This window comes from Crotalus tigris, unplaced genomic scaffold (genome assembly GCF_016545835.1).
Source record: "Crotalus tigris isolate CLP2741 ecotype Arizona unplaced genomic scaffold, ASM1654583v1 scf7180000017632.1879674, whole genome shotgun sequence".
Classification (NCBI taxonomy): Eukaryota; Metazoa; Chordata; class Lepidosauria; order Squamata; family Viperidae; genus Crotalus; species Crotalus tigris.
In genome coordinates this window covers 1,683,274-1,706,004 of record NW_024096526.1, presented here as the reverse complement: position 1 = coordinate 1,706,004, position 22,731 = coordinate 1,683,274, and the positions used below count along the sequence as shown (strand labels likewise).

Below are 22,731 nucleotides of genomic sequence, written 5' to 3'. Positions count from 1 at the left end.
TTTTACTAGGATTTATGGACAGTCAACTAGAAAAAGCTCATGGACAACTGGTTTTATATAAAGCAACTATAGTGAGGTTATTATAGGCAAAGAGAAGGAAGAACACAAAAATATCTGCAATGGAGGAATGGACTGTGAAGATGGCAGAGTTTGCAGAAATGACTAAATTGACTTAACAGAGCAGCATAACAGAGTTGGAAGGGACCTTGGAGATCTTCTAGTCCAATTCCCTGCTCAAGCAGGAAACCCTATACCATTTCAGACAAATGGCTGTCCAATCTCTTCTTAAACCTCCAGTGATGGCGCACCCACTTCTGAAGGCAAGCCCTTCCACTGATTAATTGTCCTCACTGTTAGGAAGTTTCTCCTTAATTCCTGGTTGCTTCTCTCCTTGATTAGTTTCCATCTGTTGTTTCTTGTCCTGCCCTCTGGTTCTTTGGAAAATAGGTTGACCACTCTTTTCTTTGTGATAGCCCCTCAAATATTGGATGACTGTTTGACTTGTTTGATAAAGGAGAGAACTACAATTGCTTTTATAAAATAGTGGAAACCCTTTTTGGACTTTTTGCTGAAAATGGATAAAATGAACAGTTGATTTGGGGATTTATTGATATAAACAATTGGTTTCTGGAAAGAAGGAAACCATAGTATGCAGTTTGGGAAGATGGAGTTGGTAATTACTGTGTAAGTAACTGCTGCACATTAGACTTGAAGTTGCTGCTTTAGACTTTGCTTTTTCTTTCTCTTGTAATCTTTCACTTTTTTAACTCCTGTATATTTTCTTTCTTTTAATACTTTTTCTTTTAAGTTTCTGTAAGTTTTTAAGCCTATGTAAAAACTTTTTTAATAAACATTTCTTTAAAAAAAAGAAAGAAAATTATCCTGTCCCCTGATTCCAAAATCTCATCCTAATGTTTTACATTTTTTTCTGGAAGCTTTGAAATGAGTTAAATCACCAGAAACAGCATATCAAAATCTAGCTGCTTTCAGCTGATGCAATTGGCTCTCTAGCTCTATTACCACAGAAAATATGTCATCTCTTCTTGCCAAAGAAAATGTGTCACTGGCTGGGTATGCAGAGGCTTCAAATGGCACCCGCTTTTGCTGTTCCTTGTTTACATCATGCAGTGGGAAGCAGTCATCATCTTCATCTTCAACTGATGGCATTGATCGATTTCATCTTCATTTTTGCCAAGATGAATAAATTAGGTTGCATAATGAGTATAGCTGTAGCAGTATGGATATACTGCCTCTGGGGACTGACAATGACAAATGACTAGAATGCTTTTGAAGGCATTCTTGGGCATCTGAAGGTTCTGGGGAGATTGGAAGAAATTTGTCTAGGAAAGCAGGTAATCTTCAACACATACATAATGTATTATACACACATAATGTGCCTGTCAAAGACTCTGATGATTTAGGTGGGGGCCGGGAGAGAAAAGGAATTGCAAACAGGCCAACTCTTTGATAAAGCAAATGTTTAAACTAATCTTCCCTCAAAAATGAAGGCAAATATACATGTCCTGGGATAATGTTGCAGGATCCAATCTGGGTCAGTCACCAGGACCAGAAGTTTTGTCTTCTGAGCTTTCGGACACTTGCTACAGCCCATCCTCAGGGAACTTCTCTCTAGCAGAGTCTGTGCTTTGGGCTATTCTGTGGGTGGTATTTATATGGTGCCTGTCTTGTGTGGTTTTTTTTTTAAATCTTCCCTGATCTGGTACTCAATCTTTACTCAAGACTCCCTATGGCACAGTATTGGTTGGGATACTTGTCAGCTGAAGTCCAACACATCTGGAAAGAATTAAGAGTAGCCTGCTGTAAACAGATACATTACAATTAGAGCCTGTAGCAAAACAATAATGCTGCAATGTGGAGATTCCTGCCCATCCAGCCCTCTTTCTTGACATTCAGCATTCTGTTTCATCTCTCCCCTATTGGTCTTTCTGAAAATCTTTTTAAAAGAAATTTATAGACCTCAAGATGCTGCTCCCCCTACTCCAGTTATGTATGGTTTTGGATTACATCAATATCAGAAACAAAGAGAATGTCTTGCACATAAAATGCCTATGTGTGCTTTGTGCTCCATGCAGGTAATCCTTAAGACTAGTCTACTGTCTACATATACCCCTATGGTCACATGACTACATTTCAAGTGCTTGGCAACTGGCTCATCTTTACAACAGTCATGTGCCTATGATTTACAATGTTTTTTGCCAGTTTAATAATAATAACAATAAAGTTGGAAGGGACTTTGGAGGTCATCGAGTCTAACCCCCTGCTCAGGCAGGAACCCTACACCATTTCAGACAAACGGCTGTCCAGTCTCTTCTTAAAAACTTCCAGTGTTGGAGCATTCGCCACTTCTGGAAGCAGGTTGTTCCATTGGTTAATTGTTCTAACTGTCAGGAAGTTTCTCCTTAGTTCTAAGTTGCTTCTCTCCTTGATCAGTTTCCATCCGTTGCTTCTCGTCCTGTCTTCAGTCGCCTTGGAGAATAGCTTGACTCCCTCTTCTTTGTGGCAGCTCCTGAGATATTGGAACACTGCTATCATGTCCCCTCTCGTCCTTCTCTTTGTTAAACTAGACATACCCAATTCCAGCAACCGTTCCTTATATGTTTTAGCCTCCAGTCCCCTAATCATCTTTGTTGCTCTTCTCTATACTCTTTTTAGAATCTCAGCATCTTTTTTACATCGTGGTGACCAAAACTGGATGCAGTATTCCAAGTGTGGCCTTACCAAGGCATTGTAAAGTGGTATTATTACTTCATGTGATCTTGATTCTATCCCTCTGTTAATGCAGCCCAGCACTGAGTTGGCTTTTTTGGCAGCTGCAGCACACTGCTGGCTCATATTTAAGTGATTGTCTACTAGGACTCCAAGAGCCCTCTCACAGTTACTACTATTGAGCAAGGTGTCCCCTATACTATACCTGTACATTTGTTTTTTCTTGCCTAAATGTAGAACCTTACTTTTTTCACCATTGAATTTCATTTTGTTAGATAGCGCCCAGTGTTCAAGTCTGTCCAGGTCCTCCTGCATCTTAAGCCTGTCTTCTGGAATGTTAGCTATTCCTGCCAGCTTGGTGTCATCTGCAAATTTGATGAGTTCCCCATCTATCCCCTCGTCCAAATCATTGATGAAGATGTTGAAGAGCACTGGGCCTAGAACAGAGCCCTGGGGCACCCCAGCACACACTTCCTAGCCTTTCTGGCTGCTTTCTGGCAATAAATGCACATAGAAATATATTGATTCACTTAATGACTGCTGCATTCACTTAACAACTGTGGCATTCATTTAACAACTGCCCCCCAAAGTCATAAAATTGAGTCATGGGCTGCCTTGATTTACAACCATCATGACTTACAATGCAAATTATGGCCTCCATTACAGTGATAAGTTGAGGACTACCTGTAAATACTGAAAATAAAACATGCCACATCTGTTTTAACTCTGTCAGTCAGCAGTGATGGAAAAGATGAATTAAAGATGAAAGGAAAAGGCAGAAAGGGTAGACCTAGAAACTTAGAATAAATAGCTATGTCTTAGAGACAAAATCAGTCATTCCGCTGTTAGTCTCCATCAATATCACACTAAACTCCACTATTAGTGACAGCTTTCTGTTTAAAAAGAAATGTGGTAGGTCACAAAAACAATGTCTTCTAGTGTCTTTAAAGAGACTCATTCTTTGGCCATTTCAGGGACCTTTGACAATGTTTGAACAATAAAAACAAACACAGGCAGAGATCAAAGGAAAATATGATGATACTTGCAGAAGATAACCACAGATTGAATTAGAAATATGGGATAAAGAAATCTTTATTAGTATAATTATTCTTAACAGAAGATTGAATAGCTTGTCTTTAAAACAGCTCTGTGTGTAGGTACATTGGAGATACCTAATGGCTTCCCCATTGCATATTTTCAAAATTGCAAATTTCTGGTCTCCCAAAATCAGGGACTCCTTTTTTATTTACTACATTTCATTGGCTTTCATCATAGCTTGTCTTAAACAACTGAGTTTTCCCTTACTGATAAATTTACATAGCAATATAAAAATACTTACTATTCTTACAAAGGAATTAATCAATCCACAACTTGTATATATTTGGAAAGGGATGTCACAGGCCTGACTATGAACCTCTTTCATTTCATGGTCATTTTGCCTTGACAATTTATATTAAAATACTTTTCTTCTGGGCACAAATATATCTGCCAACTAAAAGCAACAGACAAAGGAGACTTGACTTAATGAAAGCTGATGCCACAATACATCAGCTAGTCTTTGTGGTCCAGCGAGAGTGTTACGTGGACATTGGCAGTTATCAATAGTGTAGCAACCACACATTCTTTGCCTGCATTAAAATATTGAATTGCTTGTTTTCCACTCTTATGTGAGTCCTCTGGGAAATGCTACACACGTCATCCAATACAATAATAATCAACAAACTACCGCCACAGAGAAAACTTCAACAGATATGTGCCAAAGCAGATGCACCCAAAAATGATGGTAGAAAGAAATGTAAGGGGCAGGTGGTAAAATTATGATTCAGATACTGGTGGCTGGGAGGAACGCTTGCATTAATTATTAGGAATAGGCTGGGTGGACCTTTTTGCATTGCTGAACTAAAGTCATTCCCAACAGACATGTCCCAAAGGTGCTTTTTCAAAAGGCAACTGGACTGTCTTTGTTTTTTCTCTTGAACACATTTTGTTTCTCATCTAAGAAGCTTCTTCAGTCATAACTGAAGAAGCTTCTTGGGTGGGAAGTGAAATGTCTTCAAGAGAAAAAACAAAGACAGTCCAGTTGCCTTTTGAAAAAGCACCTTTGGGACAACCATGACCTGGATGACTGAGAAGGGGCGTTGTCTTACCGAAACGCCTTTTCTCAGCACGGAGATGGAGAATCTCCATAGACATTCCCAACTGACATAATAGCTAGCCAACAGAACAGGTCACAAAGAGCAAACTTACCGCAGCATCCGAGATAGAGACTCGGTGGGACTCTATTGTTGGCCTCCTCCCTGTTCGTGGTGAAATATGCGTGGAGGGTCCCGTGGCATATGGACCAAAGTCTGGAAGATCAGAGGAACTCAAGTAATTCCCAGTACTCTTTTCTTGAAGGGAATACTTCCTGCCAGTTAAAACGGGCCTTTTGGGGACCTTCTTTGGCTCATGTAGCTCATTGGTGTCATCCAGTTCTTCAGAGGTTCCTGAATCAACACTGACCCCATTCCTTTGGTTGTTTTCAGATGTGCAATTAGATAACAGAACAACAGTTTCTTCTATTGCTTCCTGACTATTTGGTTTAATTCCATTGGGACCAGCTGTTACAGTGATGGCAGCTACTCTCCCGGCAAGCTCCATCTGAGCATCTTTGCAACCCATGTCTGTGGCTTGACCAACAATCTCTGCTGTAGAATCACCCATAGTCGACTCCTGGCTTTTTATGTTATTAGATGATGGTGTAGGCCATCGGGACTGAATAGCTCATTTGAAGAGTCCAAGGTGGGGATCTTGGCCACATGGATCTCTGGAAAGAACTGTAATAAGGAAAAGAGAAAGCAAAGAGGAAGCCATTACTTTTAAAGCCAGGATAGCAGGGGTAACAAATTGGTGCCTTCCAGATATTTTGGACCACAACTTTCATAATCCTTTGTCACCAGTTATTCTGCCTAAAATTCAAGGGAGCTGAAATCCCACACTTTTGGAGAGGGCTAAGTAGTGAACTGCTGTAACGATAAATTTGCATTTCTTCCATTTTCAAACCCACTCCCCAACCATCTTGATCTATCTATTATAACCTGTCTCATAAATACATTGCTAGCCCTTTTTTTTACCTTTGTGGGGTGCTAACATATTTCTGGAACTTTTTTCTCCAATCCAATATTGGAATGGGACAATTTGCCATAGCCAACTTGCCGCAGCCAACTTGCCATGGCCAACTCACCATGGCCAGTTCACTGCAGCCAACTCACCGTGGGACAACTCACCATGGCCAATTCGCCCACAGAACAACTTGCTGCGGGACAATTTAACAATTCTATTTAATTATTTAAAATAAATAAAAATTATTTTAATTTTTGCCATTCACATTTCATTCTGTCTCTTCTTTTGCATCCTTTCTTTAGTGATTCTATTCTACCATTTCTTTGATATTAGTGTAACTCTTGTCCCGCAGTGAGTTGTCCTGTGGCGAGTCAGCCGTCACAAGCTGACTGTGGTGAGTTGGCTGCGGCAAATTGTCACAGATCCTCAATACTTTCCAAATGTTGAAATCCAATCTATATGAAGCTCACCAGATGGAGAAGCTGCTATAGAAATGAAAACACAAGGTTGGGAAGAGGTGGATCCTACTTCTATTACACGCTCCCTTAATATAGTCTTCCCAAAAGGAAGACTATAAACCAATATGGTTCATCATTCTTCACCTACTAAGTGCTTACAGGAAACTCACAAACAGGGAATGGAGGACAATATTTGCTTCCTCTTCCCTAGGAGCTAGTATTTAAAGAGTGCGGGCTATGATTCAGAAGCTGGTATCAACACTTTGTTACAAGGGTAACGAGTACACCATTACACAAAAGAACAGGTTAGAGATAGAGCTTTTTGGAGAAAATCTATGTGGTCACTAGGCCAGAAATGACTAAAACATGGCACATCATCATTTTTTTTTTTAAAAAAAACCATCAATGGCTAGTAGATAGTGTAATCCTCCATTAATTTATTGAGACTCCCTTTTAAAATAAAACATTTGGTGGTTGAAGCAACAAATTCTAAGAACAACAAATTCTACAGATGAACTCTGGGTGCTATATATTTGTTCTTTTATTAACCTTGATTCTTCCTACAATACGTCTCAGTGGATGATCCCATATCATCCAGAGGGAGAAAAACTTCTCTTTGTTCACACTTCCATACCAGGCATGATGTCATGCATTTCATAGTTTCCACTAGGCCTGTCCACTATCCATATGTGTGGATAGGAACCCCAGGATTCCCAGCAACAAGTTGAAGACCACACCATTTGGAGGACTCCTAGAATGGAACAGAAAAGTCTACTCTTTGGGGTAACTTAAAAAGCCACAAGTGCTGTAGCTTTTTTCCTACAGGAGCTGTGTTTATCCCCATAATCTACTTGGTTGCCTGCCTGCACAAATCTTTAAAGCACCAGACGCTTTACAGCCATTTTATATGCTGCAGAATGCTAAGATTCAGGTATAATCATCCGTTCAGTTAATGCAGTTGCTGAGGACATATTTTGCCAGAAGGAGAAAAGATAGCTTTTAAAAGTTGTACGAAGCCATAGAAATGCTGCAAAAAGGCACATATACAGGTTGAGTTAAACTTCACAGCAAATAAGTAAGGAGTCAAGTGGCTTTGAAAAGAGATCCTTAAAATGACAATTGGTGGGAGGTGAATGAACTGGTTTGCTTTAAGGCAAGGGTGTCCAACTGCCAGCCCGCGGGCCGGTTACATCATGCTGAGGCCGCGCCTACCCCAGTTCTGGCAATGCGAAAAAAGTCACAATATGTCATGACACGTCATGTGATGCGACATGTTTGACACCCGTGCTTTAAGGGCTGAGGTTCTTCACCTAAAATGATTTTAGAAGGAGAAGACTTTCAAGGGCAGAAAACTGTTTCCCCTTTTCATCTTTTTGTAAATACCAAATCACTGGCTATGACTCAGGAATTAGCTGCATTGCTCCCATCTTACCTTCTTCTTCATAGGTACCTTGCCAGGAACTGTTCTATCATCAGTCAAAATGAAGTGGGCTGCTTCATGTAACCAATAAAGGAGAATATTTGTAGCTTAGGAGTCTTGGTGCTCTCTGAGCTTGGTTGTTTTCCTGCAGATGTCTCATTACCAAACTAGCTAACATCATCAGTGCTGACCATTGTTCAGCGAATGTGCAAGAAAACAACTAAGTTCAGAGAGGACCAAGGAGCCCTTGTTTCATGTTAGAATTGCTGGCACTGGGGCTGCTCCAAACAGTTGTAGCTTCCCTATTTTGCCCACCTGAACATGTAGAAGTAAGAGTTACAAGAACTGGGATGAGGCACAATTTTGTCCTATATCCCAGGCCATTCTATGGCTGGTCTTCCATTCTGGACAGAGAAGATGGTGGCCCCAGAAACAACAAATGGTCCAGTGCTGGTCTGCTGAAATTCTGCACAAGAGATAGCTAAGGCTGAACTATATGGAAGTTTGTGAAAGGTGTTATTTTTGGGGAGGTGGTGTTCCCTATCAAGTCAGCAACAAATTCAAGTAGCTGGCTGCCTATTAATTTGGAACTGAAATGGCACCATTCGAAAATGCTTGTTTAAGTAGGATGGGATGTTATGCAGAAAATCAGGGTAGCTGCTGAAAACAAGACACAAACAAAAATGAAGAACAAATGAATAAGAGTGAATTTATTGGTTCACACTTTGTCGTAAGTAGCCTAATGAGATGGAAGATTAAAACATCTCTAGCAAGTTTTCTATTTCCTTAGGAAAAAACAATACAATTCTCTACACAACTGGGAACGAAAACTTTCTACTCCTATAAAACAGGAGAGGACAAGGCAACACAGCAGCTAGCTTGCTGCAAATCATCACCTTCAATTACAGAAATAGTTTCAGCTGTGCCTAAGGCTAGCACAGAGGTACAAGAGAGAACAGTTTGTCAACTTCTGATGTCAAATTAATGGTAATAGCAATGATAGCAGTGTTCCAATATCTAAGGGACTGCCACAAAGAAGAGAGCATCAACCTATTCTCCAAAGCACCTGAAGGCAGGACAAGAAGCAACGGATGGAAACTAATCAAGGAGAGAAGCAACCTAGAACTAAGGAGAAATTTCCTGGTAGTTAGAACAATTAATCAGCGGAACAACCTGCCTCCACAAGTTGTGAATGCTCCAACACTGGAAGTTTTTAAGAAGAAACTGGACAATCATTTGTCTGAAATGGTATAGGGTTTCCTACCTAAGCCGGGGGTTGGACTAGAAGACCTCCAAGGTCCCTTCAAGGTCTCCAAAGTTGCCTAAAGGTAATCCTGAATTTACAATCATTTAAAAGACCATTCGAAGTTACAACCATGCTGAAAAAAAACCCTACAACTGGTCCTTTACACTTACAACTGTTGCAGTGTCTCTGCAATCATGTGATCAAAATTCTGGCACCTAGCAAATGACATGTATGATAGTTGCAGCATCCCAAGGTCACATGAACCCCATTTCCAACCTTCCCAGCCCATTTCAGAAGCAAAGTCAGCAGGCAAAGCTGGATTTGCTTAATGACTGTGTGATCTGCTTAATAACCACAACAAAAAAAGTTATAAAATTAGGCATGGCTCACTTAATGACCATCTCTTTTAGCAATGGATGTTCTAGTCTCAATTGTGGTCTTATGTTGAGGACTACTTGCACTTCAGCTGTGTCCTGTAATTGGAAATACCGTTAAAAGCAACATGTTCCAGACTAATTGGAAGAACATTAATATTCTCTTGCAGGCCCCACATATTGCACTTGTTTTGCATCTTAGCATTGGAAACCTTGATATTTTGTGCATACAGCTGGAGTCAGCCACTATTTTACTACACCAACTAAAGCAAGTTACAAGTTCTAATTACTTAATTACTATAATTATATCTGCTTGCCCCCAGCAAATCAAAATGCAACAGTTCTTTAAAAAAAGGACAAAATATTTTTTTGAGCAAATAACGAGCAATTGCATCAGCAAGATTATAACACATAGGAGAGTGTGGTTTGTATAAATGTGGTTTGCCCGTTTACTTTTAAGGTAACCTCTCTTAGTTCTTTGTCTCCTTCCCAGATAGGCCAGATGGGAAACATAACCAGATGAACTATTTCTACTTTAACAGAATCCTGCAAGTCTGAAAATTATTATTTATTATTATATATCCACCACGTCTCCTGTACAGCTCTAAGAAACTAAAGAGGGTCCCTTCTAAGCCTCCTGCCCCACTCAGTATCCAGCTGCAGGCTATGCCCTCTCTTATCTGACCATTCCCTTGGTACCATCTCCTGAGGTCATTCCCACATATCATTACATATAGTGTAATGATGGAGAAATTAAGTTGGAACAAATAATGATGCTTTTGTCATTTTTGTTATGTGACCTTTGCCTCCAAGTTTGTGCCATTAAAATACCTTTCCAAAGTGAAGCCCACAGCATCAGGAATCAGCTATTACAGTAGCAGAATGACCCATAAATATCACCACTGTTCCATTAGGCCAGTGGTTCTCAACCTGTGGGTCGGGACCCCATTTGGGGTCGAACGGCCATTTCACGGGGGTCGCCAAACAATGCAGTCTGCCATTTTTTCCCCCTTTTCCTTAGCTGTGCTACTCCCTTTTATTCTATTGGCTTTTGAAAGCCAATAGAATAGACTCTCTTGAATAGAGTCTAATTCTATTGGCTTTCAAAAGCCAATAGGAATTGTCCAGGCTGTCTCTGCCCTGCTGAGCCCGCCAAAAGTCCCATTCTGCAAACGGTGCTGCACCAGTTGAATAGTCCTCGACTTACAACCGGTTGAGTAGTCCTCAACTTACGACCGGTTGGGGGTCGCGGCATTAAAAAGGTTGAGAACCACTGCATTAGGCAGTGCTAATATTTCCAAAATATGTTATTAAATGTGAAAACATGCATCTAGGGGAGAAAAATTCCACAAAAAAGCTCTGAGTTAGACCATTCTCCCAATAGTGAAGTCAGGCAATGAGTACCAACAGAAACAGCGTCAAAATCAGTGCCTACCCTTTGGAACAGCATTCCACCCAAGAGATCTGTATGGCTTCCATCCTGATTATTTTTTTAAAAAAATCTCTCAACATCTGGATGTTCCCCACAAGCCGGTGAGTTGTATGACGTGTGAGTTCCGGCACTTTTTTTTTTTTTTTTAGAAAAAAAGCACTGTGTGTAATTAATATAATGTGATCATTTTCTTCTCTTTCCAAATATGGAGATAAGACATTGGCATTTTTCAGGAGAAACATGGAAAAATGAAGAACTATACATGATAATGTTTCGATCCAATTTAAGTCCTTGCGTGATATGCTAGGCTACTCAAGAGATGTAACCGACAGCCAAAAGAGGTCAGTGGAACTATTGCCTAAAACTAACCCTTAGGGAAAACGAAACACAGCATTTCTACAAACTTGGCAAAAATATACTTCTCAAATTGGAATCAACAAGGAGTACTATTTTTAGAAGACAAACAGAAGGCAACAAGCAGTTTGGAACACCTAAGGATGGTGGGTTGGAGAGAGAACTCCTTCCCTGAACCGCATTAAAAAAAGCAGAAACTAGGAAGCTAATATGATTGGCCAAGGAGGGAAATGTACAATTATAGAGTCGTAATCTGCATTTGCACAGCATATTTTAGCTGGTCACACAATTAGCCCATATGGAGAATTAGAACCATAAATTTAGCCAAAAGTATCAGATTTGTACAGCATACTTATAAAGAAAAAAAAAACAAATCGAAAAAGATTTGCCATGGAAAAACTAGAGTTACAGAACCCAACATGTTTATTGCAGCAATGATATTGGATGCCGGCTTTACAAGAAAGGGGGATTCTGAACAATGGAAAATGGAATATTTTTCATACAAGTTGAGGGTTACAAGGCCAGAAATACGAGGGATCTGATTGGCTGGGGAGAAGCTAGGTAGGTCCTTGTTCATGTACCTGGGGTTAGTTCTATTGGTAGACAAAAGGGCCCTTTCAGAGGTGGCAGCTGAGTTGGAGAAGTCCCTTGTTAAGGAGATGGATGTTGAGATAATGGGGGGTGTGTGTGTGTGTCCCTGACTGAGGATAGAACTTGGAGCTGTAACTTTACTATGTTGCAATTCCCTTCTTAGGGCTGTATTGTGAGCTGTAAGGCGGCTCTACTCTTTGGTTTAATTGGGTTTACAGAGGGTTTACGCAGGGAGGATCAATTTGGGTTTTAGAGGATTAAGCGAAGAGATTAATTGGGTTTGATCCCACTCAGATCTAAAAGAAAGGGTGCAGCCTCCATTTTCTTTTTGAGGTTTATTTTCTAAGGTTAGCATGTTGAACAATAGAATTGTTACTAGTTGATTTAAGTGTTTTGTGCAAACATGGTTAAAATGTAGGAAGAGAGCTTGGAAGCAATCTATTCCCAACATTCTTTTCAATGTAGGATGTTTCAAGCCCAGCCTAACTACAGCAGCTTTGACAGATGCTTATGCAGAACAGCCTGTTTTCTGGCGGTTTAGCATATGAACTTACAGTGACCCTATTTTCTTGGAAAATAATAAGGGACAAACCTGAAAAGGGGGCAAATTTCATAGAGGTTCGTTAGGATAAAAATATAGTTGTTTATGTTGATAATTTTGCTTTACAAAGAAACATTCAAGAGCAAAACCAAGAAAACAAATATTAAATCTAAAGGACAGCTTTCTGGAAAAAAAAGGACTGTCCTTCGTAACTATGGTTACTGTAATAAACACTCAGGAGAATTTTCAGTGAACCCAACTACTTACTTGTTTTTAATGCTAAATTCTGGTCAAACATCTCAGTTTGACCGAAGTAAGTTGCTCTGTGTGGCTCTGTATACTACTGTGACACAATGCATATAGCACTGAATTTGGAGAAAAGAAATAGCAATAATAGGAAAGGCAAGGATACAATTAAATGTTTGAACCAATACATGGATCTTGAGAATCTGATGCAAATAACATTAGATATGATACTCAAAGCAGGTACATTAATTGGATTAGCCAGGTATACAGCTGAACCTAAATTTACCAGGTACAGTGCATTGTTCACACAATACATTGAAATGTAACGTAACCACATATGCTAAACATAAGTCACATAATACATTGGAACATAAGCTAACCACATATGCTAAACTCAGGCGAAACCTGGTCTTTAGCTATTCCAGGCAAAACCTGGTCTTTAGCTATTTATACTAAGCGCTGCATTGTTGCAGATATGGGAAAATAGAACACGTGACACTCCCAGGCCTGTCTGCTCCAAAGGAAATCCAACATTTAACAGCACTGTCTCAGAAATATTTCACAATCTGGGGTAACATACTTTTGCAACCTGTTTTGTATTTCATGATTTTTTTCCTCACTGTATTGGGATTAAAATACACAGTTTCTTTTTAGATATGCAGTTGTTCTCTCCTTTTTTTAAAAAAAAAAAAAATCTTTAAATCTCTGCCTGGCATGGGTCCAGGCTATCTGAGGAATCATCTCAACCCAATGGTTTTTGGCAGCTGCAGCACACTGCTCCAGAAGAGCTTTTTCTGCTGTGTCTCCTGCCCTCTGGAACATTTTGTCACCGGAGATCTGCTCCCATTTTTCTGACTTTCCTCCCAGTGGACTTGAGGCCCCACCAGGAATGTATCACACTGGAGGTAGTTGACAGATTAAGATAAGATCCTATCTTCCCCTCTGTGGATCATTCTTAACTGTAATTTTTACTGATATTAGAAATATTTATTTATTTTTAATAAATTTTATTGAGTTTTATAAGGTTAGGGAAGGAATGGGATCAATATGGAAGTTGGGATTGAGGATGGGGGTCAGTGGTGGGATTGGGACAGGGGTGGGGAGAACAATGGGGTTGTCCCCCATTGACATAAACATTCGCACGCTTTAGCATGCAGGCTATTGTCTGGGTACATATATTCAATAACACTGATTAATATAATAGTAAATAGGTATAGTAAATATGAGAAACAATAATCGTAAACAATGTCAGTTAGCCAGTACATGTCCCTCATCTTACTAATATGTATTCACAATAAGGTATCATGTTTAATTCTCACTATCTTTTTGCTAGCCATTGATAAAAATTGTCCCATGTTTTAAAATAAACTGAATCTTCTTTCTCTTTAATCTCTAAAGTTAATCTGTCCATTTCTGCACATTCTAAAATTTTCTTAATTAGAAACATTTATTTTTGATGGTTTTATTGGCTTTTAAGGTTGTAAGCAACCCAAAGTCACCTCGAAGCTAGATGGATGACAGCTAGATGGATGACAAACAAATCTAATCCTCACTCACTCACTCACTCAATCAATCAATGAGATGCTCTACAAGTACAAAAAGAAGCTTTAAACTTTTATTTTCATTAGCACAACATGCAAACTAAATTACTGGTAAGAAGCACCATTCAGAGTTATGATAATATAACAGCTAACATACCATTAATTTCAGCTGGGTTCTCTTTAGTCTAAATACTACCAATGAAACTCTGAGTCGCTTGGTAGAGATGAGCAGCATACAAATTAAATAAACAAACAAATAAATAAGCAAGCAAGCAGGCAGGCAGGCAGGCACAATCAGCAGCACCATTTGTATTTCCACCCTCTGTATTAGGTCAGTTGCTGAAGATATTATTGGCCATTAATGGAAGGAGATACACTTTTATGTAACACTGGAAAAGGAAAAGGAAAGAAGAGGCTCTGAAAGCAACCTCAAAACACTTTATGAAATGCCAGGTGGCCAATTAAGGCTGATGGAGAAGTTTTTGCTTTCTTGCTGTCAGATATAATTGCTGAGAAAATGGCCAGTGATATGTTTCTGAGAAAGACTATCTCAGTAGCTTCTCTGTTTCCTCCTTGTGATGCAATCAAGTGGAATAGTCTATTTTAGTATTAAAAATCAGCAACTGTAAAGAGTTTAATATCCTCTGTTTGGTTTATCAGTCAATTTTCATCAAAACTCACAGCCTGAACATATCTATACATGAAATAGGTTTGCCAAGCACTGATGATTTGGGATTTAATTTTGTACTGGTTATTTTAAATTCAGCTTCATGCCAGTTGAATACAGAAGCTGAGATGGGAAAGGGGCTAAAAACCAGGGATGATGATTTATAGTCCTCCCTTAAGACATGAAGCCAGCTAGGTCAGGGGTCTGCAACCTTGACAACTTTAAGACTTGTAGACTTCAGCTCCCAGAATTCCTCAGCCAGCATAGCTGGTTGAGGAATTTGGGAGCTGAAGTCCACAAGTCTTAAAATTGTCAAGGTTGCAGACTCTTGATCTAGGTGACTTTTAATCAGTCAAAGGTTCTTGGTTGACCTTTAATGGTCTGTGAGAATAACCCTGAGAGACCAGAGGAGGAAGAGCTGCAGTCTAGAGAACCATTAGGTAAAAAACAGCCGACAGAAAGAAAAGGGATGTGGGAAGCATCTCAAAAGGGATCCATCTCAGTTTTCTGGAAAGTAAAAGTAACAGAGGGGAGAAGTGCTTTCAGACTTGCAAGATTAAGCATGACTCATTTACTGCAACCTTACTATAAAGGTACCGTTAGTATTCATGGTTGATACTTCTTTATGGACCATTCAAAAGACTGACACCAGGCCACATTAAGGGATTCTTGTTGTGAGGAAAATTAGAGGTAGGGACATTAGATATGTGTGCTGCCTTGAGTTGCCCCAAAATAAATTTGTGATAAAAATCTAAAAATAATAATAGTATGCCAAATCCAGTCTAAATACCTGGCTAACTATGTGATGGACCATAGCAAAAGGTACCTTAGGTGCAATCCCAAAACAACTGGAGCGACACTTGAACATCATTAGGATTGATAAGATCACCATTAACCAATTGCAAAAGGCAGGTTTGTTTAGAACAGCTTACCTTACAAAAAAGCCAGCACAGTCCTATGCTGCATTAACAGGGATAGAATCAAGATCATGTGAAGTGTTAATAACACTTTACAAGATCTTGGTAAGACCACACTTGGAATAATGCATCCAGTTTTGGTTGCCACGATATAAAAAAGACATTGAGATTCTAGAAAGAATGCAGAGAAGAGCAACAAAGATGATTAGGGGGCTGGAGGCTAAAACATTTAAAGAATGGTTGCTGGAATTGGGTATGTCTAGTTTAATGAAAAGAAGGACCAGGAGTGACATGATAGCAGTATTCCAATATCTAAGGGGTTGCCACAAATAAGAAGGGGTCAATGTATTCTCCAAAGCACCTGAAGGCAGGACAAGAAGCAACGGATGGGAAGTAATCAAGGAGAGAAGCAAGTTAAAACTAAGGAGAAATTTCCTGACAGCTAGAACAATTAAACAGTGGAACAACTTGCCTTCAGAAGTTGTGGATGCTCCAGCATGGAAGTTTTTAAGAAGAGATCAGACAACCATTTGTCTGAAATGGTATAGTCCTATACTATACCTGTACATTTGGTTTTTATTGCCTAAATGAAGCACCTTATTTTTTTCATCACTGAATTTCATTCTGTTAGGTAGCACCCAATGTTCAAGTCTGTCAAGATCCTTTTGTATCTTAAGCTTGTCTTCTGGAGTGTTGGCTATTCCTGCCAGCTTGGTGTCGTCTGCAAATTTGATGAGTTCCCCATCTATCCCCTCATCCAAATCATTCATGAAGATGTTGAAGAGCACTGGGCCCAGAAGTCAAGGACTACCTGTATATGCCAAAATGAACTCAATGGATGAAGAACAGAAGATACGGGAAGAAGCAGACACAATTTAATCAGGGCCTGAAAGCAGAATCTTTCCATTCCAGGATGAAAGCCATTCCCTTTGTGACAATACATCTGTGTTCTTTGTTAATAATAAAATGACTAAAATATGCAGTTGGTCTAGTCAAATATAAATTATTTAAATGGCGAACTTTGTATTAAAAATCTATTCCAAAGTCCTCTGGGGTTCTGAATGAGCTCTCTTACTTAAAGGCCAACAGCAGAAATAACCAACTATTTTATGCTCTTATGCAGCTGGTTTAGGAAGTGAAACGAGAAATAAAGGGACAAAACGGTAGTGCATTATTCTTTATCATTCTGTGTTCTAATTACACAATGATACTGATTTGCATAATCAGATGTAATTATTCTAATTGCATGTATAAGCAGTAATCAACCAAGAATTACCCAGGGAAAGCAGGGGATGGTGATAACTAGGATGCAAATCAAAAATCAAACGCATTCCAGCAAAGTTTAAATGATGGTGTGTTTCACTAGTGGAAGTGACAAGAACTTGGCCAACAAAAAGGGAATACCATATACTAACAATATTAGTTCTCTGCTATTCTTAAGAACAAGAGTTAAAATGGCGATAGTCCTCACTGAAAAGGGCACAATGGCTAAAAAATCTACTCCTTCAAAAGCACTGAGCAGAAGTGAGCAGACAAGACAATATTAAGCAAACTATATAGATATCAAAATTATAAGAGGCAAACAATGAAAAAACAGGAGGTTTGTCCACCACCCGAGCCACTCATAATTGAGGGGGAACAACATTTTGAAATGAAGGACATTTTAGACCAGGCATGTCAACCTGCCGGCCCGAGGGCCGGATGCATCACGCCAAAATCGCGCCCACCCCATTGCCAGCAATGGGAAAAAAGTCGTGATATGTTGCGCGACGTCATGTGATGTCGCGAGTTTGACATGCCTGTTTTAAACTCTCATAAACAGCGAGGAAAGCTCCAGTATTTAGTTGCGTGAAAAGACTTTCCTCCCTCCAAAACTGAATGGATAGACTGTAAGCACTGTAAGTTGCCAAACTTCTCAAATGCTTCCATAACCAATAACCAAAATAGCTCCCTTATCTAACCGCATATCTACCTTGTTTCCCTCTCTCTTTGTTGTGTCTTTCCGTTTGTTTTGCAGGACTGACATCCTTGTCAAAGGGGGGGCAGCATGTCAGATCCACTACCTTTGGCTTTCCGCCTTGCTGGTGTTCTACCATCAATTGGGGAAGGGAAGAGGGAATAAATGGGCAATAAAGCTGTGTACCTTTATGATGGGAAATTGGGAGGGGGAAATTGACAGTTGAGGAAGAACATTTTGGAATCCGGTTCATGCTGGTGGGCTGGCATCTTCAAGGCCATTTACCCTGAGAGTGGAATTTCATCAGCCCAAACACCTCAGCATTTCCCAAAACATCTCGGCGGTGCCAGATTGGCTACACACAGGTGGACCATGGGAGGAGGGCCAAAGGAACCAGGGGGTTACTTCTGTATTGGTGCATGGGAAATTTAGATTCCACTTAACTTTACTGCATTCAGCATCCCTTTGTAAAAGTACCTTTTCGCTTCAGCCAAATGGAGTTGAGAGTTTTACTTCCCTAGGAGATCAGACTGGGGCAGGTCTGACACATTCATTGGATCAGGAAACAACCGAGAATAAAAGAGTAGAAAATCTTTGAACACTAGCACAGCCCCCAAACTCTTTAAGAATCAAAACTGACCTCATAATTTTATCATCTCCCAAACTTTGTTCCAACTCAGCAGACAAATTTAAGAGTCTCTTTGTTGCTGCCATCACCAAAAAGCTACAAAACAGCCAATTTGGTGGATCAATTGAGTTTGCCAATGGATCTTCAATCATTTTATTAAAGTTTACTATAGTTTAAAAGTACAAAGATAAAAAAAACTATTGAAAAATAACAGAAATATCAAAAGTAAAGAGAAAGAAAAACAGAGAAAAAGAAAAAGAAGATATATGAAAAATAACTCTCCCTTCCCTCCAAATATAAAAAACATTTGAGCCTTTTCTAGAATAATAAAAAAGAAAAATATCTTCTTCCTATATCTCTTCTTTATCTTTATCTATATCAATAATCAAATCATTCAGCAAAAGATAATCAAGAGCTACCAAAAATATTAACACATATTATGATCTTAATTAAAAACATTCCCATTTTGTGATTCAGACTTATCACTCTCTCTATGAAATAAAGCAAAAGAAATCATTCTCCACTCGTAAATGGATCTTTAAAGATTTGTTATTCAGTCCTGGTCAAAAAGAAATCCTATTAACTGCTACCCCAAGCCACAATATATATAGCTTGACCCTGATCAAACAGATTCGTTTTATAAACTTTTTGTTTACTTTTAAAAAGCTTAATTTTTAATCTTTTCAAATAATATCCCACAAGTTGTTTTCTCATCATTGTCTCTTTGTCTCCTTGCAGGATCATTTTTATCAAGTCTCCAAAACAGATTCCTTGTTTTCATGCATTTCTTTTGTATATCCAAGATATAAAAGCTTTGCAAGTCATTCTTCTATTGTCTGAATATCCCCTCAAATTATTTAGACATCAGCTGTTTCATCTGTCAATTTTTAGCATCTTTTTCCTTATTATTCTTATATTTTGGCATTTTAAAATCCATTTTCAGATCCACATCACATTGTTCCATATCAGTTTTGTAATTCAGATTTTTTTTCTCCAAATCACATTCAAATCATCTCAGTCTCCAATCCAATTTCTTGTTCTTCTCTCTAAATCCTCTGCTATAATATCCAACATTCTTGTGAGTAGCCTTTGAGTACATTGTCCCCAAACACCCTTAATTTCTTCTATAATCAAATAGTATTGAAGGTATAATTTTCTGCTTGTTTGTTTGTCTAGTGTTAATTCCTGCTTATCTAGGTGCTAGATGCTGAAGAGGATTTTTTTTTTGTTTCTTTCTTAGCTTTATTATCTCTTTTCAACTTTCCTAATCAAAGAACTATTAAAGAGGCAAATAATAGAGCAGACAAACAATCAAGTAGAACATAATACTCTAATCAATAACCTGCCAAGGAGAAATGCCACACCCCCATCAACACTGGCAGAGCAAGCTATTGTATATAATCAGGGAGCAAACACCACTCTCAGTAGCACTGAAGATGCTACCTAGTGGGGTAATGAAATATCTGCAAGCAAACAACCAGGTTTAGAGAGCACCAAGTTCTCCAAATAAAATTCTACTGCTGGCTCAGTTATTTTTGCAAGTATAGTTCTAGTCCTCAGTGGTAAGTAAGTCTTATCCCTCCTATATTGCTTCTCTTCACAGTCACTACTGTCCCAACTTCCCTCCAAAGTAAAAGGTAATAGGGATTTTACACACATTGAGGCTGCCCTCAGGCAGTCCCAATAAGGGGGTGGGGGAATGCTATTGAACATCTATAGAGCTAAGGGTAATTTAAATGCGAGTATTTCACTTACAGGCTGGAGACAACATTACAGAAACAAGCAGCCGCATCTGAAGAAACTCTAATGATGCCAAGATGACTATATACTTGATGACATAATCACACAAATTTGCCAGAATTCTGTATTTGAGCCAGCATGTCTGATGCAAGAACACACATGCAATTTGCATGATTATGTCAGCATATACTTCTCACTCACCTTGCCTTTGGCTGCCTTGCAAACATCTGAGGTTAGAGCAAAAGCAAATAAAATAAAACGCGAGTGTATATTTATGTCGTAGTTGCACTTGGGGAAACACCCCCTCAGGAAAAGCATCTGCAAACATTTTACGGAGCTGTTGCATTATTAAAGGCATTCAATCCATAGTGGATTATCAAACACACGTTTTTGTTTGTTGATGGCAGATGAGCTTCAATAATTGAAGCAACATGACTAGGCCGCACTTTTAACGGTTAGCTTGAACCTTAATTTAATAACTAAATACCTTATTTGTAAAGATCAAGGTACAGTATTGGATTAATAGCTGGTTTTGGTTACAAGGAAAATGCATTTAAAGTGAATAAGATAGTCCTCAACTTATAACACTTTGTTTAGTGACCGTTCAAAATTAAAATAGCACTGAAAAAAGTGACTTATGTCTATTTTTCACACTTACGACCATTGCAGCATCCCCATGGACATGTATTCAAAATTCAGACGCTTGGCAACTGACTTGTATGTATGACAGTTGCAGTGTCCCAGAGTCACATTTTGTGACCTTCTGACAAGCAAAATCAACAGGGAAGCCAGATTCACTTAACAACTGTGTTACTAATTTAACAACTACAATGATTTATTTAACAACTGTGGCAAGAAAAGTAGTAAAATGGGGCAAAACTCAGTTAACAAATGTCTCCCTTAGCAACACAAATTTTGGGCTCAATTGTGGTCATAAGGCGAGGACTATCTGTAGCTAATTCCAGTCTTCAAACATCAGGACTCAATGCACAAGCCTTTTGACCGAACATAGGCAAATTTAGAAAAGCCTAATACCTTGCAAAGAAAACAGCTGAGCTTCCTTGAATGTTCTCATTGAATAAACTACTACAAGCGTATAAATTTGCATATTGCACCAAGATTGAGATTATGGCTTTAAAAGTGCAGTGTCTGGATTCACATACTGTGCTAAGCCAAGTTTGTTTTCAACTATATTGCGGCTTAGCACAATGTGGGAAACAACTCATTGCCTTTCCCACAAGTCAAAGAAAGACAGAGCAGAAAAGTGAAACTAGGACACTGTCCAAACTAATGACATCCTGGGGGGGTAGGGGGGGTAGGGAGTCAGGGGGAAGTTGTCAAAATCTATGAGATGGCCAGTGCAGTATCAGAGCCCTTTTTGCACGTGCAGTGCACATACACATACCAAAGTAGGCTTTGCGCCATCATCTTGCAAATGTTGACACTCGTCCCCCAATATTTATAGTTCAAAATACACATTGGTAGCTATATTTATTTGGGAACAAACACCAGATGTAACAATTATCCATTCCCGAGTCTATTGTTTAAACTTCTAGATCATGGCATGGAAACTAGATTTTGAAGGCCGATAGCTCTAGCAGTTGAAAATAAAGCAGAAACAGGATGAAATATGAGCAGTGAAATAGCTATGATAACGACTGGTATCAAAGCAACCATTTTTCAGTGGCCCAGAGCCCCTGAACAACCTCTGTTCTGGCCCCAGATTCTCCAGTGTCAACCATTATTTTAATTTCCCAGAAATCCCCCCAAAAGCTTCATTCCAAGACAATATGGGAAAGTACCGTAAATGCCGGCATATAAGGCGACTTCCGTGAGCGCTGAAATCGACGCCAAAGACGGGGGTCGTCTTATACGCTGAGTCGTCTTATACGCCGGAAATACTGGTAGTTTCCGGCGTATAAGACGACGTTCTAGGAATGCGGCCCTGTTATAAAGACGGGGGTCGTCTTATACGCCTGGTCGCCTTGTACGCCGGCATTTACGGTAAATGACCTATTATCTCACCCTAACAGGTGAGCATTACCTATTAGTTGCTTCAGGTGGCCACTGGATCTTCAAAGGGAGCTAAATGCTAAATGGCATTTAAAAATTTTCTTGACACATCACCTACAGATTCTCAAGAACTAGCAGGGCCCAGATGCTTTGAGGAAAAAATAATCAGATTTTTCACCTCATTTCATTAATGGTTTTGAAAACCCACTGAGGAGCAGGAAGGAATCAAAGAGCTGACAGTGAGGAGAGGAATAGTGTGGGGAAACTGACAATGGTTGCTACTGACAGAAGCCAAGCATTTGAAGTATTTATGTGCTTCTGGGCGATGGTATAGTGGTCATTGCTATGGCAACGGATTGCTTACATTCATTCTTGGGAAGGATAACAAAATAAAAATAAAAAGAATGAGGTGCAGAGGATGGGAAACATGGTTGGGAGAAAAATGTACTAGCTTTGTGCCAGATATCATTTTCCATAAAAGTCAGAAAAGGGGGCATCAGTAAAGGCATATCATCCAGCTCAAGCTGATTTAATTGGCTGGGTTTCTGTTAGGCCTCTTGGCCAACATGGAAAGTAGCAGACAATGGTTCCAAAACTTAAGACTGTAAACTGACAGAGAATAAGCCTAGAAAATTCCCATCATGAATGAAAAGTAAGCTAATTCAGAATCTTAAGAATTATTTTCCAACATTTTAGAAAGGTGTCAGGCTGCAGAAAGCTATTTTAAATCTTCGTTAGACCAGCTCTTAATATTCCTGGCCATTAAGAAATTAAGGA

General features: G+C 39.3%; 1 protein-coding gene across 2 annotated transcripts in view; it reads right to left on the bottom strand.

Moving 5' to 3' along the window:
* CAMKK1 (calcium/calmodulin dependent protein kinase kinase 1) overlaps window positions 1–22,731 on the bottom strand; it is a 125,605-nt gene that overhangs the window by 64,346 nt on the left and 38,528 nt on the right. For both annotated transcript variants that reach the window (XM_039334657.1, XM_039334658.1), the window contains exon 2: window positions 4,975–5,543. In XM_039334657.1, the coding sequence (XP_039190591.1) occupies window positions 4,975–5,430 (456 nt within the window). In that variant the 5' untranslated portion in view covers window positions 5,431–5,543. The remainder of the gene's footprint in view (window positions 1–4,974; window positions 5,544–22,731) is intronic.